This window comes from Podarcis filfolensis, assembly GCF_964270895.1.
Source record: "Podarcis filfolensis genome assembly, chromosome: 1".
In the NCBI taxonomy this organism is placed as follows: domain Eukaryota; kingdom Metazoa; phylum Chordata; class Lepidosauria; order Squamata; family Lacertidae; genus Podarcis; species Podarcis filfolensis.
The window spans coordinates 62,781,754-62,799,437 of record NC_139604.1 but is presented as its reverse complement, the minus strand read 5'-3'; the positions used below and the strand labels follow the sequence as shown (position 1 = coordinate 62,799,437).

The 17,684-nt window shown below is 44.3% G+C and overlaps 1 protein-coding gene across 1 annotated transcript; it reads right to left on the bottom strand.

Moving 5' to 3' along the window:
• Positions 1 to 4,636: 4,636 nt before the first annotated feature.
• Positions 4,637 to 15,416, bottom strand: MRPL23 (mitochondrial ribosomal protein L23). Its single transcript, XM_083588218.1, has 5 exons — positions 15,309 to 15,416; positions 14,391 to 14,513; positions 12,748 to 12,830; positions 11,152 to 11,225; positions 4,637 to 5,201 (listed from the first exon to the last, which is right to left on the bottom strand). The coding sequence occupies exons 1-5, from the start codon at positions 15,323 to 15,325 to the stop codon at positions 5,037 to 5,039; spliced, it is 462 nt and encodes a 153-aa protein (XP_083444344.1). The 5' UTR covers positions 15,326 to 15,416; the 3' UTR covers positions 4,637 to 5,036.
• Between the last annotated feature and the right edge of the window lie 2,268 nt (positions 15,417 to 17,684).

Here is a 17,684-nt window from a genome sequence, read left to right as displayed (position 1 = left end):
TATATGGACACACTGTGAAGTGCAGCACTGGCAAGACGCCACTTTCCTGAATACATATAAAACAGCAAAAACAGACTGTATGTAAATTTGTGTTGTGGGCCTGTGCCCCAAGTCCCTAGTAACACCCTGGGCCCCGTTGTATTGTACTCATAACATAGCTGCTCTACCTTGCTGTATGGTGTGTTAAGGGAGGGGTAGTACCTCTGGTGGGGGACACATTGAGCTGCTTTTGGAGTCGTTTGTCCACCTTTGGTCCCCACCCTGCACTCAGCTCTCACATGTGGCTCCTAGAAGCTGTCAGTGTGCAACAGCAGCCCAAACCTGGGGATGGCTTCGACTGGCCGGCTAAACCACATGATGGGTAAGTTAGGGACTTCCCTTGCATGCAAAGCCAGGCTCCAGTGGATTGAGCAGACAAGACCAATAGTGGCTCCAATGCTCAAGAAGGTGGTTTCTGAACATGGTGTGGAGGGAAATGAGGAGTAGTTGGGGTTTGTCAACTGGGAAGGCAGCCTATCTAGGAGAAGGAAAACTCTGGTCCTAAACTTCTGCTGCCTTGTGGGACATCTTAGGGAGCAGAAAAGGCTAAGGAGTAAACCCTACACAAAAGCAGAGCGGAGTCCCTAGGACGGTTAGATGGTGTCTTGTATGCCTCCTTCCAGCAACTCCCGCAGCCAAGCTGGTGCCAAATGTATTGCTCTGCTTTCCTTTGGGCCACATCAGCAAGGCCTGGGCAGCCCGGGACCTCCATACACACACTGCCCGGGCTTGTGCCCTGAGGAGGTCACTTTGGTGTTGCTAATGCAGCAGTCTGACTTCATCCCGAGGCACACTCCATTGCCTCTCGAGACACATGCCCACCTCGCTGAGTCAGAATGAAAGCAAACCACAATCCAATACTCCGTTTCCAGCAGCGGATAAACCAGATGTCCTTGTGAAATGAGAAGCACTCATCTGCTGTGGTTTATTCCCAGTATCTGGTAATCAGAGCCATGCTGCTTCCAAATATGAAGGTGCCATTTTTAATCATTTAAATAATTGTTCATTATTCCAAACTCCGCAGTGAACACTGACTTCTCTGCCCTGTATAGCACACATGCGGTGCTAAATATTCAATAGTGGCTGCAAAGCAGCTGTGCTACATAGAATACAGGAGGCCAACTATTCAGTCAAACCAGCTCCATCCAAAACGGTAAGCCATCTCTTTGTAACTCCAATACTGTATCCTTTTGGAAAACCAGCATATATTCTGATTTTTTCTTTTCTTTTTTAAGACCAGCTGTAGGTGGACCCAGGGCTTTTTCTCATTAACTACTGTGTGGCAAAAAAATCTCTCTGATCGCCCTCTGTTTTGGACCAACCTGCTAGCTTAAGTAGATCATGACGCACTCCGAAATATTTGTTTTGGTTAGTTGTACACAAAAGGGGCAGGCAGCTTCTAGCAGTTGTAAGCAGCAAGCGACACGCTGGACACTCATAAGGAGAGGGGGGTGTCAAAGGCAACTAATGAGCAGAAGGGGTGTGCGTAAAAGTCCTACTTAGATTGCCTCTCAGGGGAACAGCTATTTCCTTGTAAACATTTTATGAGTTGTTCTGATTTCAAGTTTGAATGAAAAACATTTGTTGTGGCCAAGGTTTGAGGGCGGGGCGGGGGGGAGAGAGAAAAAGAAGGTGTCAGTGGGGAAGATTCAATGCTTGTCCAAATGACAGGCTCTCAAAAGCAGAAAATTCAAGTTGTATATGCTCACATAAAGCCTCCTCAGTAACTGAGCTGCTGCTGCAGTTGATCATATAGAGAAAGCAAAACAAAACACAGGAAGGCATTGCTCCAGAGAGCCTACAAAGGGGATGTAGGTAGCATCTAACAATTTTGTGTCCATATAAACCAATATTTAGTGGTATGTTGCTCCTGAAAAATGATATTTAATTCAGCTACAATACCCCAAATCTGTTAATATCTCCATGACATGTTGTCTTCTCCTCTTTGAAAAACCCATTGAATCTAGTGTCGAAAGTTGATTTTTCACTAAGTGAAACAGTAAAACATTTTTTACCTGCCCTGACTGTACTGCTAAGTTTCATGGGTTGACTCCTTGAGTTTCAGAATTAAGAAATGGAATGGAATGAAGCAGTTTAGCCTGCAAGCAAATTATTAAAAAACAAATTAGGGATACCTTCAGAATGATCACCCGCTTTGAATTTAAAAACAGCAAGCACAAGGCTGGAGACATTGTAAAGACTAACATTTATCATGGTATAAGCCTTTGTGGACTAAAGTCCACTTTATCCATTTCACTATTCAGAGATTTCGCTATGTTGCTGGTTAAGAAAGCACAAATCATGACCCTTTGCCTCCCAAAGACCACTCCAAAGATCAATAATCTACCATCCAGACAGATCAGTTGAGTAGAAGCCAAAGCACTCACCAAGCTTTGACATTCTGTCTTGTTTTGTACATTTGTAGAAGAATTACACAAGAGGACAAGCTGGCACCACATTCAATAAATATCCTCATCCCCAAACAATTCCTCTGTCCAGCCATCCAGGCTCCAGTGTAGAGCCCATGGGTGTAGCTAGAAAAAACTGGGTGGGGATTAATTCTCTCTGTGCCCTGTTCATCTCCTAGCTTTCCACTACCTTCCACCTTCAAATCTGAAGAACTTCTGCTGGTGGTATTTTTTTGTTCCGAGGGCATATTCAGTCGAGCAAATTATCCAAAAATGAAGCCAAAGTTCACCAGAAGCAGCTTAGCACAATTGAATCCCCAGGCAATCACTTTCTCCTTGCCTAAAGTCTTGATGTGGAAAAGGGAGTCAGGAAGAAATGCCCTACTAGGAGCTGTGTGAACCAGGTTAAGTATCATAGGATGAACAGAGCATCCTTATATCTAAGCTGAAAACTTGCTCGTCAGCTTAAAGAAAAGAATGTATTAATTGCTTCTGCATGCATGCGCGCACACACGCACACGCACACACACACACACACATATATATATATACAGCCGTACCTTAGTTTTTGAACAGCTTACTTATAGTTTAGGCTCCCAAACACGGCAAACCTGGAAGTGAACCAGTTTGCGAACGATTTTTGGAAGCCAAACGTCCAACGGGGCAATCTGAAGCCATGCTTTGGTTTCTGAACGTTTTGGAAGTCAAACAGACTTCCGGAACAGATTCCGTTCCACTTCCAAGGTACGACTGCATATGTTTGTGTGTGTGTGTGTGTGTGTGTGTATAGGCAACATTTTGGTGGGGGAAATTTTATGAATTAAGCTTATAATTAAAAAGCAGGTGATATGAGTAAGAATGACCCCAACACTTTGGTAGATGTAGGAAACTGTCCCCCTCAGAGTTCTATACATCTGTTATGTTGCACTGAATGTGCTTTGCCTTGGGATTCAAATATTATTCCCTCTTGGGAGACAATGGTCTATCAACTTGGTTTGATTTAGTAACAGTGGAAAAATTGCATAGCTGGCTAGCAAAAAGGGAAAGGAAGATCCCAAGGGAAAGTGGGTCATCCACAGGCTTAAGCAACCTGACCCACTGATCACTCAGGATTCTAAAGGAGTCTGGATATAAACAAAGGTACGCAAGCTAAGCCAACCTCTATAAGCCAGGTTAGGCTATGTGCACCAGTCACAAGGGCTTAGGTCTATTGCAGCGAGTAAGTCAACAAAGCCCCAGCCTTTGGCTGGGCACAGTGCAGCTCTGGAGCTCAACAACAGAAAAATGCTCATAGTCTGCCACATCCAGCATGTTTTCCCCTCCTACTAAACAGTGGCGGAGGCTTTGCTGAATTAAAGAGAACCGGGAAGGGTCATGTTTATTGAAGCACACACTGGTGGTTTAGGTAGCAGCACAGGCCTCTGGGATATCCAGCCACAGACCACGACATCTGAATTAGTATTTCCCTAAAAAGCAACAGAGCTCAGCTTCCACAGAGCAGGCTGCCTAATGTTGTGCCATCTTCATTGAAAACTGAAAAACAAACTTGAAAAATAAGAGATAAGAAAATGGAAAGCAGGACTAAGCATACACAAAAGCGCAAAGAATTCTTTAAACAAGAATCGAGGCAAATGGCAACCTTTTCCCAAGTCACTGTAACTGATTCAAGTCGGGGAGAGAAGTGCAGCCTTATGCAATGACTTGAGAATCCTGATAGACAAAGCCAACACACTGACAACACACACAATAACTAAGTGGGCAAAGCAGTGCTTTTTACTGGGTCAGGAGCTCAGTTTGTGTATACATGTTTTGAAAATTCAGAACCATCTTTCAGGCTGCAGGAAGATATTGCGCGATACCTCCGCTCCCAAATACGCCATCGTGCCAGTGTCTCATTAATGGTGCACACATCAATCCCACACATCCAACAGGGTCATCCCTGAGACAGTGTGAGGTGCCCAAAGTATGAGGCTGTCTGCCAATTCAGATTCAGGTAGGTAGCCGTCTTGGTCTGACGCAGTCGTAATAAATTAAAAAATTGTCCGGTAGCACCTTAGTTGGTCTCTAAGGTACTACTGGACAATTTTTTAATTTATTTTGACTGCATCAGATCAACACGGCTACCTACCTGAATCTAGAACCATGGAAGGCACCACATTGAGTCGCATGGAATGGAACTTAGTACTAAGTTGCTCCTGGACAATTTTTTTATTTATGCAAATTCAGAGATAGCAAAGGTCACCCCAAATCTTGCATATGGCCCTCATGGTTACGGTATTGGCTGTCCCAGCCTTTCTATACGCCAGTAAACAGCATTGAAATAAACTATTCAGACCAGGAAAAGGGGAGAGCAACAGCCTAAATGGAAAAGGCCTTCGGGATGGATAGAGCAGTTAGTATTTCCATCCACAAAAAGAAACATCATGAGCTGAAATGGAAAGAGCGGAAGTGATCCTGCTGCACAAAAGGAGTATGAGCAGTGTATTTTCAAAAGGATTTATAGAAGTGGGGATGACGTCCACATAATGACAGTACAAGATGAGAACCCATCCTGGGTGCAATGGTCTGAGTCCCTCCGAGCTGCTTCCATCAAAGTCCAAACCAGGTGGGAATGTCTGCTTGCCTGGGGTCGCCTTTCTGCCTCTGCCTCTCATCTTCCATAAATTTCTTCTGGGTATCTTCAAAAGAGCCGGGCTCAATGACTTCTTCTTTTTCTGGAAACAAGTCTGGAAACTGAAAAGTTTGTCCCGCAGCCTAAAGATAGAAAACAAATGCTTAATCTCATGTTCCGGTAGCAGCTACAACTCTTTCAACAGCTGTGGGAAGTTTCAGCTGGTCCAGAACGTTACTACAAACCCCCAAAAGACTCAGCAGAGCTTGTAGGAAGTTAGATGCAGAATATGCTTTATCTTACCTTTCCTCCAAAGAGCACAGGGTGGCATAAATCCCTCCCCCTTTTTAATTCTCACAGCAACCCTGCAAGACAGGCTGGTCACTCTGTTGACCTAAGATCACCCAGTGTGCTTCACTGTTAAATGAGGTTTGAGCCTGTGACACCTCAGCCTTAGTCTGACACCCAAACGACCGCACCACACTGGCTCTCTCAGTGCCACTTACTACATAAATAACAGGCAGGCAAATATCCAGCACCGGTTCAATAATGACCCAGATGTCCATGCAGAAAACAGTGACTTAGGAAATATGGTGCAAGGGTTTGTGGTACCATTCAGGAAGCAGGTGGTCAGATCAAAAGATGCTCCTGCCTAGCCAAAAGATCAATTGCTGGAGAGAACATATTGAAAGACTGTATACATTTACAAAATTACATTTCTCGATTGCAGCAGGTGTGAGTGACAACACTGATCCAGCAGATGGTCTTGGGTTGCCTCAGAACGTTCTTCCACTCATTCTTTTCTCCCAGACTAATGTATCAAGAGAAGACAAATGCACCTCCATGTGGTTAAAATTGCTGGGGGGCAAACAGCAGTTTTATGGGTACTTTCCCCCTTTAAGATATAAAAGTGGTGGGGACAGAATCACCACTGAAGTGGATCAATTAGGGAAGATTTTCAGTGATCTTCTCAACCCTGGGTCTGGTAGCATTTGGTCCAGAAGTGTGTGTGTGTGTGTATCTGAGAGAGAGCGTGCATTAAAGCACAGACCATGGCTACTGAGTGCCTCCATGTCTGCTGCACAACAGACCGAGGAAAATGATATGCTAGACAAAACTGTGTAACGATAGGAAATAAAAAGTGATTCTTGAAATACATGTAATTCCTGAAATGTAGGATTACATTTACAGCAATCACTCCCCATAATGAAGAGAGTCCATGCCAGCACAGAGAGCGCTGCCACAGACTCAACGTCTCCCATTTGGAAAACAATCATCAGCTGACCTTTTCGCTTTTATTTAACAGCAGGAACCTATTATTCGAGGACAGCATTCTATTCCGTTGACATTATCTCTTTATTTTTCCATAGTGTATGCAGTGTTGACAACCTCATTAAAATCAACCCTGTCAGCTTTCCATTCAATTCAAGTAGAGGACTTGGTATAATAAAACTATCAGACAATAACGTCGCATAGAAAGAGGTGTTATAAAAATATTGTCTGGGGCTATTTTGAAACTACTTTCCAAAATACCTTCACAGCTTTAGCCCACCCCTAAAGAACTTGGAAATCAACAGCATATAAAACTCAAAAGACATGAGCATTTTTGCTGCATTTCTACAAATCAAATTTTGCTTTGCAAGCTAACTGAGCTTTTGCCAATGATAGCGGTCTCATGCAATGATTTTGGATGTGTGCACAAGGCAACTAGGCAATTTTAGCTTTCTACATCTATGGCTTCTCACCCTACAGCACAGGTGATAGATCTTGGTCCCAATTTACAGAGATCCAGGCCTCAAAGCAGAAGCACTCCTATGTCATTCCAAGTTCTAACATAGGAGGTCAGACCCCTACATACATAAGAGACCATTTCCACCCCTGCATGCCATTGCCAAATGCAATTTCTCTGTCCTGCACCTCTAATTCTGCCCTTTAGGAAAGATCCCAGCAACATTTTTGATAACTGTTCCGGAGGTCTGCTGAAATCCAAGCGTGAACATTTTCCAGAAACAACACAAGAAAGAGAGAGAAAGGGCTTTTAACACCTGGGAGCATTTTGGTTGTGTGCTGTTGCTGTCCACCTTAGTTCTAAAGAAACTAGAAAAACAAAATAAAGCAACAAAAATAACTCCAGTATAGACACCACGGGCAGCACTGGAAAGTCACCAAGCAACATTAGCATGGTTGCCACCTGTCCCTTCTCCTTGCCTGCACAATGTCGTCATTGAGTGATGTTTCTACATATACCAGGGTTGGGGCTACTGCCAAGCTGAAAACTGAGAGGCCTTGTCTTATGGTAGACATGGGACCTTCTGTTCTCAAAGGGCAAGGATATGGTCTGTGGGATGAGCCAAGGTGCTAGCCCTTGAACTTTTCTTCTGCACACTCAACCCTAGTCACAGAGTTGGGAGGCTGAAAGTATGCTGCTCAGGGCAGATGTTTCCACGAAATGCTACATCTCTTTCCCATCCTCTTCATTTGTTTCAAGTAAGAAGGCACACAGCAATGCTCAGACATGATAGCAGAACTAGACAATACCCTTCCAGCTATCTAGGGAAAGTGCTCCCAGTTCCCAGTTCCAAGGCTGGTCAAAATCAAATATTGAGCAGAAGTCGATCTGTTTCTGGAACCTTTTAATAAATAGAAGTCAGTGCAGACAAGTTGGCTCTTTCCACCTCTTGTTTTGCCGAGAAATGCTGATCTTGGCCAGCGGCCAGATAGGATTTGAAACAGCCAAGACATTACATTGAACTCTCAGAACTGAAAGCCTTATAAATCCTCACAATACCATGCAGTAATTTTGCACTGGTCAGATTCCGGAGTGCTGAAAGCTTTATGAAAAATAGTTACTGTGCATGTTCAGTAGCTAGTTTAACTTGACCATTTTGTAACTTCAACTATATCCAGAGGAATAACTACACACAGAGGGCTAAATATCCATACAGAAACCCTGTATCTTTTGTCATAGCAAAGGCCGCAAGTGTAAAGGATGGTGGTTTATTACTCACTGAAAGTCAAATCTGAACTTCTGCCATATTTACAACCATTTGTTTAGACCCATGGACAAAATCTCTCAGCAGGGTCAATGGACATTTGCTATGGGTCTTGTTTAGGATAGGATTACAGCTATGGGAGCAATGAACCTTACAAACAAACCACTTTGCTCCAACCAGGGAAGGTCTACTATGATCTCAAAGACCCACACCCGTCAGACGGACCACTGTGTTCTGCAGCAGCTGAAGCTTCCACAGAGCCATCCAAGGGCAGCTCTATGAATGGTCCTTTACGCAAATCTCGCCTTGAAGTTCTGAAGGCATACATGACTGTAACGGGATCCAAACCGGGGAGAAGGGAGAAGTGCCTTACTACTTCTACCAGGTGAAGTTGTTGACTGCACTGTAATTTGATGAACAGTGACTCTCTGCAACAGAACCAGCAGGCTGCAAAACAACAACAACCAGGAACACAGCTGGCAGTTTGCACGACCCCCAAACCACATCACACGTGCCAGCCATGAACTATTTGAAGCAACAAGCTTCTGAGTTTTTAGAAGGTTCCAAGACGATTATGCTAGCCACTAGGTCACACACCCTTCTCAAGTGATTTGGCATCAGCTAACCTGGTAAATGCACCCGCAGATCTTGCATGCCTGAACCTTACTAACAGCAGGAGGCGAGGGAAGAAGGGCAGAGAGCAGCTGAGGTTCTCCAGGCACAGAAGCAGTTTCCATTTTGATATATAACCTGGTTCTAGTTTTTGAAGCATAAAAGGCAATCATTAGTTCTGCATCATAATGAAGGCTACAAAACGTTTTCTCCTCGGGAAGAAGGGAGAGAGCACACCAAGAACAGCCTGAAACTCCTGAAGGTGATATTGACCACAAGCACTAATTTGAGGTCATTTGCAGTGGGAGACAAATACCACCTGCGCTGAACTATTCACTTGCCAAGTTCGGTGTGTGGGGGGGGGGGGGAAGAGTCCTCAATCTTCCAGACAACCTGGTCCTTGTGCATGCGAGTCAATTCTCTACTCTCGCCCGTACGGCTATGTGTTATATGATGTCTAACACATCAGGGTTTTCATCTTCCAACACTTGAAATGCAATGATTAATGTGTGCATATTATATTGCATAAGTTGCCCTGGAAACTACAAGCTGATGACTTCCAGAGTAGGGAAACGTAACTGCTGCCTTCAAGACAAAACAATATTTCTCAGATGCGTAAGAATGCCAGCAACCAAAGACAAAGAATACAGGGAAGAATAATGCTGCCACCTACTGACTCTTTCAGGAGGCAAACATGAAAACCTTCCAAAACAGATGGCTTTCTGAAAGGATTACCCGGAACGTCTAAGAAACATGAACTTGTTTGAGCCTTGGACTTGTTTACACCAATCAAGGGGTGAAGCAGGGTTTGAAGCAAAGGAAGGAGGACGGAAAAGAACCTTGGAATGACCAAGGACTCCCTTCTTGTCTGTTTCATCCTGGACTAGCTCTTTGTGAAAATGATACCACATCACGAACCAAGGCAGGAAGCTAGAACATCCTAGCTCACCTTTGCAAACAGAGCCTAGGGGAGGTAGCTGATTTATGATGGCCACCACCTCAAATGCATCCATTTGAAATGCCGTATGCTATCCTCAAATCATATAAATCAGGCCTTAGCAATGTTTTTCCTCCTACGTCGTTCATGAGTAATATTATTTCTAATGTAATACTGAGTTACGCACAACTAAGCAAGAAAAACATAACAGGAGCCCTACAGGATTAGCCACTAATTAAAAACTAATGAGCAGTGGGTTTTAAAAAAATATGACTATTGGTTCAAAGACTTCCCAGTCATGAGGAACTGAAGGTGAGTCATTGTTGAGAGCAAGATTAAGGTCAACCTAGAAACTCTGCACAGATAAGGACAAACCCGTTAAGGCTGAAGAAGAGCTTCTCCATTTGTCTCTGAAAATGTTAACTAAAGGTGGCTTAAAATAGAAAGAATGAAGAGTCATCTCACAGATCAGCAACTCATTAAGATGCAATCATTAATTATCAGGGAGCCAAAAGATACAAAGAGTGTGCAGGGCACAGAAGGAGTGAAGATACACACACACAAACCTGTCTGCATCAAAGTCTGTCTGCATCAAAAGAGCACCTGTGAAGTTCAGCAAGGCTCCCCGACCTTCTCTCAAGCCTGAAAGGAGCAGGAGGAGCTGATCTCTGCAGCCTCTCTGAGCTTCACAGGTCCAAAACAGCAAGACTTTGATCCATGAAGTCCAATGCAGCATGGCATATGAAACCCCTCCAGTTCCTGAGCTGGGAGAGGAGCAAACACAATTTTTGGCTACACGCTGAGGATACCAAAAATTAAAAGAGAATAGCTACTAATATTGCCAGTAAGATTAAACGATTTCACTTTACAGCTGTCCTGTTCAAATGTGTGTTCTTCAGCTGCTGCAAAAAAAGTGAGAATCCAGTTGTAAGACTAGCAGAATGGACATGCCATTAGCATCACAGAGTCAACATTCTGAGTCCATGAACTGCTGCACTAAGAAAACAGTAAACATTGGGGATAAAAACACTTTAAACAATTTCTCAGTCACCTTCTTGTAGCCCTCAGAACTGTAACATCCTGGCCCAGCCTCTCCCCTCAAGAATGTGAGATAAATATGTCAATAAATAAAAATTAATGAGAACCTACCCAAGTGACACTGATGCAAAACCCCCACATATAATTAAGTAAAAGAATGTAAGTCTCCCCCCCTCTCCCCCCAACCTTATACCGTGTACAACATTAATGTCTCACATCAAATGTAACTGGTTTGTAGAAAAGACTATGCGACCTGAAAAGAGAGACAGTGCAGGTATTTTTCTAACCCAATAAAATCTTTAATAAAAAGTAAATAATAATAATAACACTATTAGTTCTTAAAAGGGAAATAAATCAAATCAAAACAGGCAACTGAAAAAGAGAGAATCTACCAAAAACTACACTGTGTAAAAGAAGGAACATTATGCAGATCCGCCTAAATTGCATTAACTTTAATGATTTTTAAGATTTAGAATGTTTGGGCCCAGCCACTTAAGAAATGCATTTACTCACCAGCTGTACATAAGCAACTTTGTAATCAGGCTTCTTGATTCGTCGGTTTCTGTGATCCCTCTGCTTCATTGAACCTGTTAAGCATATGAAGGTTTCACTTCACTTTCCACAAACTAGCAATTCCTCCCTTCCCTAATAAATGTTTTTTTCAATTAGAGTCGGTTCTGATCTTTGGGGGAAATGAGTTTCGTAGTCTCACCAGCTGCACTTCCTGAGTGCCAAGGATGTAGTTTTACTGCCCATGATGCTGTTTTACACCATAATCAACTTTCTATTTAACTGCATGAACTGTAGGTCATAGCAGCACACACAGATAATTAATGTAAAGCATCAGTACATATTTTTTTTAAAACCCACATATTATGTCACGGTACAAGAGAGAAACTTTTTACTGAACTAAGAGAAGCATCCACATTGGCACAGTTCAAGTTCCTCAGCCTGGCCTGCCATCCCTAGCATTATCTATGCACAGCAGAAAGTGTCATTTCTGTTTCTAAAATGATGTAAGCATTTACAATTAATACAGAACCCAGACAATATACACATTTGGAACAGTCTGAGCTAAATCTCCACACATTCATTATATTTCCTCAGCCCCCACCATTCTCTCTCCTCATGTACACGTACTAGTTTCCAGTGGTTTAGGATTCTATAAGGAGGATGGAAAGTTCATAGAAATCAAACTCCCAGTGGACTGTGCTCACAGACAATAAAGCACTCAGCATGGTTAGAAAGTTCAGCGCAGTTGGTCTCATTTATTTGGCTAAGGGTGCTTTAGCAAACCTCACATTTTTGCCCTTTACTTATCCATCTCTTGTATGTGTTCATTTTCTTGCTCTTATAAATTTGAAGCTTATTATCTAAAAAGATTTACTTTCCTAACCAATCTTGCAATCCTGCTCTCTACTATACCAACGATATTCTTGAAGAAAAACCACACTTCAGACTTTCTTACAAAGGGGCTGGATTGAATTTGAGGACTGCATTTTCTTCCATTTAGATTTCCTGCCTTTCTTCTGCCACGGAGCTCACTGCAGCAGGTGTGTGGTTCTGAAGGAGTCTCCCACCCAAGTACTGGTCAGATGCAGACCTGCTCAGCTTCAGCAAGATGGTGGGCCTTCAGACCATAACATTCCTAAGTCCTGGGATAGGTGGCAAAAATCAATTTTGGACAAATACAAACACATTTTCCATGGTGTTTCCTTGTCCAAAATTGAGTTTGGTTTATGCCTTTGAACTTTATGATGATGGGCCTGAACACTCATTTGTTTCAGGGCCACCTTTCACAAATTTTTAGCTTTGACCACAATCCCCCCAGAGGATGGCTGGATTATTAGTAAATTCTAAGGATTATATATGAATCATTAAGGATAGAGTGTAATCCACATGTGATCCTCCCAGGAATAAGAAGACAGAGATGATAACAACATCAATGCAGGAACTGTTTGAATTAGAATGAAATATAATCTTTTTGTATTGGGCATCAATAATCAATAGCGAACAACTGCCTCTCCAAATAAGAGAGAATTAATTAGGGGAGGGAGGGAGGAACAAACAGAGCTCCAAATGCCCTCCAAACGTATGCAGAAGACTCACCGTGCTGTATCCTGGTTCTTATAGCAGCCACAGGCACTTTATATATACTTTCAAGGTAATCCTTCAATTCCACTCTTGTCATTCTGCACCAAATGCAAACAATTACAACACAGAAAGAAACACTTCTAGCATATATATATATATTAAATGGTAAGATAGCTACATAACAATCCGTATCTTTGGGAGAAATATATTTGGCAGGGGGGTGCAGGAGATGACTTTTATTAACACAAATCAAGAGTAAAAAAAAACACACCTGGAGCTTAATCCAGACACAACAGAGCTACTGTTGGCTGTGGGTTCTAGTCACCCAGGAGTAGCTGTTCAGCCTGTTATGGATGGAGCTGTGTTCTTCCTGAAGCAACAGGTCTGCAATTTGGATCCAACCCTGCTCCTGAATGCTCAGGTGGCAGGGGTGGCCATGAGTGCATTTGTCTGATATGCCAACTGGTCCTTTCCTGGAGAAACCAATCTATGCACTTGTCACCTCCAGGCTAGATGACCGAAATGCATTCTTTGGTTTGGTTCGTACATCAACTTAAGCCTTACCATGGCTTGACATGAACACACAAATGTACAGGCTCTGCGTGAGGAGATCATGGCTGCATTGCTCTTCCACAGTTATTCTGTTGCTGCGCTGAGATAAACCATGGCTTGGCTTAGCATGTTCTCCAAAGCCAGGCTCATAATTTAGCTTTCACCAGACTAATCATGAGCTGTAATCAAGGTTTGTCCATGGTTTATGGCTCATGGCTTGTCCTGGAGAGCTAACCTGGGTTCAGACAGCCATGGCTTAGCTCAACTCAGCCAAGCCCAGTGGGAGAACTAGGGAGGAACAAAGCAGCCCCCAGGATCCTGCAAATTCCCATTATGTCATAGTTTGGATTAATGTGACATACAAACCAGATCTATGTGAGGCTACGCTTGAAGACAGCCCAGACATTTCAACCTGTTTGGAATGCCACCACTGGATAGTGTCCAGATCAAGGGAAGTAACAGTACCACTCTATTCTGCCTTGGTCAGGCCACACCTGGAATACTGTGTCCAATTCTGGGCACAATTTAAGAAGGATGTTGACAAGTTGGAACATGTGCAGAGGAGGGCAACCAAGATGATCAAGGGTCTGGAAACTAAGCCTTACCAGGAGCACTTGAAGGAGTTAGCTATGCTTAGCCTGGAAAAAAGGAGACTGAGAGGAGATATGATAGCCATCATCCAATATCTAAAGGGCTGTCACATGGAAGAGGGAGCAAGCTTGTTTTGTCCTGCTCTGGAGGGTAGGACTCAAGGCAATGGATTCAAAATACAGGATACAAGAAAGGAAATTCCGACTAAAGAGTCGGAAAAACTTTCTGGCACTAAGAGCTGTTCAGCAGTGGAACAGACTCCCACTAGAGGTGATGGACTCTCCTTCCTTGGAGGTTTTTAAGCAGAGGTTGGATGGCCATCTGTCATGGACGCTTCAACTGAGTATCCTGCATTGCAGGGGTTGGACTAGATGACCCTTGGATCCCTTCTATGATTCTAAGCCTTGTCTTTGTCCTTTCGACCCAGAATACTTGCAACATTCTGGGGAGATGTCTTCTTGAAGTGTTTCATTTTAGCCTGATAAGCAGACGTTCCTTTTCTTGTATGTACTTACTCCATGGGGATGCGGAATTGCACAGTGTCTTCTGGTTGCGGAACACCAGGCCTCACCATTGTCAAGAAGTAATCTGTCCGGAAAACCCTTGTCTGAGGATTTCCATACTGGTACAGGGGATATCTATAGACAGAAGTAATAAATAATTCCATTGGGGGGACTGGAATTCTTAATACAAATTATTTCAAGTACATTTATTACCAGGAAGTGGGAATCATAAACTCACCATCAAGCTATAAATAAAAAGAATAAATCTGCTTTGAAACCTTAGTTTTAAAGAACAAGCTGCTTCTTTTTCCTTATACATCTATCTCTTAAGGAAAGGTGATCTGAATGAATTTATTCTATTCCAAGCAACTCCAACTAAACAAAGACGATCATTCATACACAGCAAAAAGCCTGCATTTGCTTAATTCTAATCATATAACTGGATTTTCTATTTGATGACCTTCAAATAGTGACATAAATAGGGATATATTCCTTGGGCAACTCCCATCAGCGTGGCCAGGTATGGCGGGAGTTCCTAGAACTGTAGAGTTGGAAGGGACCGAGGGTCATCTAGTCCAACCCCCTGCAGTGCAGGATTTATTGCGGGTCGATGGCATCTGGAGGGCACCACGCCGGCTGCCGGCCTCCCTCCCTGCCTGCCTCTGCCTGCCCCGCATCGCCCTCCGTGGCGTTTATGAAGGAGCTGCGCTTGGGAATCGAACCGTGGAGCCTCCCGCCCGCCGGAGGTCAGCGGGGGCAGCGCCTTCCGGGCTGCGCCACCACGGCCGCGAGGTCTTCGCTAAGCCCGGCAGCCCTTTCAAAAGAAGCGGGAGCTGCCGCTGCCGCCGCCGCCGCCAGAGTCGCAGCCGGCACGGGGCGCAGAAGCGGAGCCAGAGGGAAACTCCATCCCTCGCGCTACCGGCCACTTACAGAATTCGCCTAGCCATGATTCCCGATCTCCTCCTCCTCCGACGCGCTCTTCACCCCCGGAAGGGGCGGGCACATCCTGCTACGAGAGGGGGAGCGCATAGACGTAGGAACTGATGGAGCGGCGATGATGGCTGTTGTCTGGGGTGAATGTTGGCTCCTTTAGCCCCCTTTGTTCCCCTCCCCCTGCTGCAGGCGCGAGGGTTTCCAGCCTCAGTGCTCAGACATCCCTCCGGTTGCATCAAAAGGCAGCCTGGTGCAGATCCCTTTTCGGCTTTGGACTCTGTTCCCATGGGGTTACCCCGGAGCAGGCACGTACGAGTCTTCATATGGGCTGCACTACCAGCCCCAAACCATTGCTCAGCCGCATGCAGCTGCATTGCGTTTGGGATAGCTAAAAACTATTGGGAGAGACGCGCCGCTGCCTCATTTCAGTTACGTTAAAATACTGGGGGGGGGGGTCCCTGTCATTTTCCGCAAGCAGAGCCCACTTCTCAGAAGGGACCCGAAGTTCGATTGCTTATGGGCGTCGAAATTCAAATCTGCGGATACGAGCAGCTCATCTTTGCTCTCCTTCCCTGTTAGTCTCAGTGAAGTGACAGAACGCTCCTCATTCAAAGAAACCGCACATAGCACCATAGAGATTTGGAAGTGGAGGGGATCCTACATATTGTATTTCGCGTGTGGCTGCATTCAACTGGAATGCGAAAATGAACGTTGCGTGTCACGTCGTACATTTTCTATCTCTATGGGCTCCCTCCGATTAAGCCCCTCTTGCTATGCGCGGAGGATTTAAATTAGAAAGTCACTCTATCGCCCCCTGCAGGGCAGAAAGGCTCGCTGCACCCATTTGACGCGGCGACAGAGCTACGGAAAGGAAGGAGGTGAAGGGTGACCTTTTGTGCATCTGCAGCTGGAATTGCTCCGCTTTGGGGTTCATTTGAGAGAAGTGATGCTGACCTACATCGCAGGTTCCTTATTAGCCCCCTTGAGATACTGCATGATAAGTGGTTCCAAGATGGTGACAGGTGGGAGAGGCTTGTAAATATGCCAGAGTCAGTGGGACTCCCCTGTTCCTTATAGGCACATGAGACGGGCAGAGCATCTCCAGCATGGTTCATAGCCATTGTCCTTTGTGAGTTTGACAAGTCCTCTTTTAAAGCCACCCAAGTTGGTGGCGGTCCCTGCCTCCTGTAGCAATGAGTTCCTTATTTTAATTATGTGCTCTGTGAAGAGGAACTTTGCCTTAGGTGTCCTGAACCTTCCAACATTCAGCTTTGTTTAGAGAACACTGTGCAGCTAAAGCAATCAACTGAGTGTATTCCTATTCACAAGGCAGTGAAGCTTGGGGAAATTTTAGTCAGAACTCCCCTATCTCAACCTGTTCTTGTGGCTATTTGGAAAATCAGTGGATTCAGCAAATAGTGATGTCTCCAAGCTATTTAGGAAGGGGGGAAAGCTCTCTTGATGCCTCGCTATGATCAAGCAGAATGGCCAGCCTTTATTTTTTTATTTAGCAGAGCCAAACCTGAATGTATTTTCATGCCCATTCCCAAAGATCCTTGACAATATGCTTTGCATGTTGAACTTTAAAGGCCAGAGCTCCCTCACCCTACGGCCACATTCTGGAAAAGGACTTGTCCATATGGTTTTCATTCAAATCTTGCAGGTCAGGAGAGTGCAGAGCCCAGCTTGTCTCAGGTGGTCGTCTTATTGTACAGCATTTGTGTGGTGCTGCAGCCTGGAGGAAATTCCTATTTTCCAGGTGTGCAAAACAGCTAGTTAAGGCACACCAGTGGGGTCCTGCTGGCTGAATCCAATGCTGTGTAGTTCTTGCCTGTGAATGTGACTGAGGGTGTTGAAAAAGGAATGAGATTTTTTGTGGTTCCATCTTTCCAGCCAGCCACCTCTGCTTTATATTTTGGAATGTTGTTTGTTTGCGATACCTTTGGACACCTCTTACGATATTCTAAATTTTTGCCTGATGGTTTGAGATTTCAAGGACCAGTTTTCGTCTATGTTGGGATACAACTGGGCACTACTTTGAGTCAAAATGACAGACTGAACTTTTCAAAATTGCACTGATTTGAATCACAGATTTCAAAATTCACTGGTTCCCCTCCGCCCTTGTCTCTTAGAATTCCTGAGCTACACTAGATATGAGGCTGCTAGTAAACAAATAATTACCTTTCCTTTATTGGCAAGTAGTTCTGCGGGGGTAAAGTGAAGGAAGCAGTGTACAGGATAGCAAATCATGAGATGCAAGCCTCAGCATACCTCTCCCCATTTCTTCTACAGCATGGGTAGAAGATCCTATGGCCCTTCAGATTTTATTGGTCATGAGCTCCCATGACACACGGGGATCATCCACACATCTGC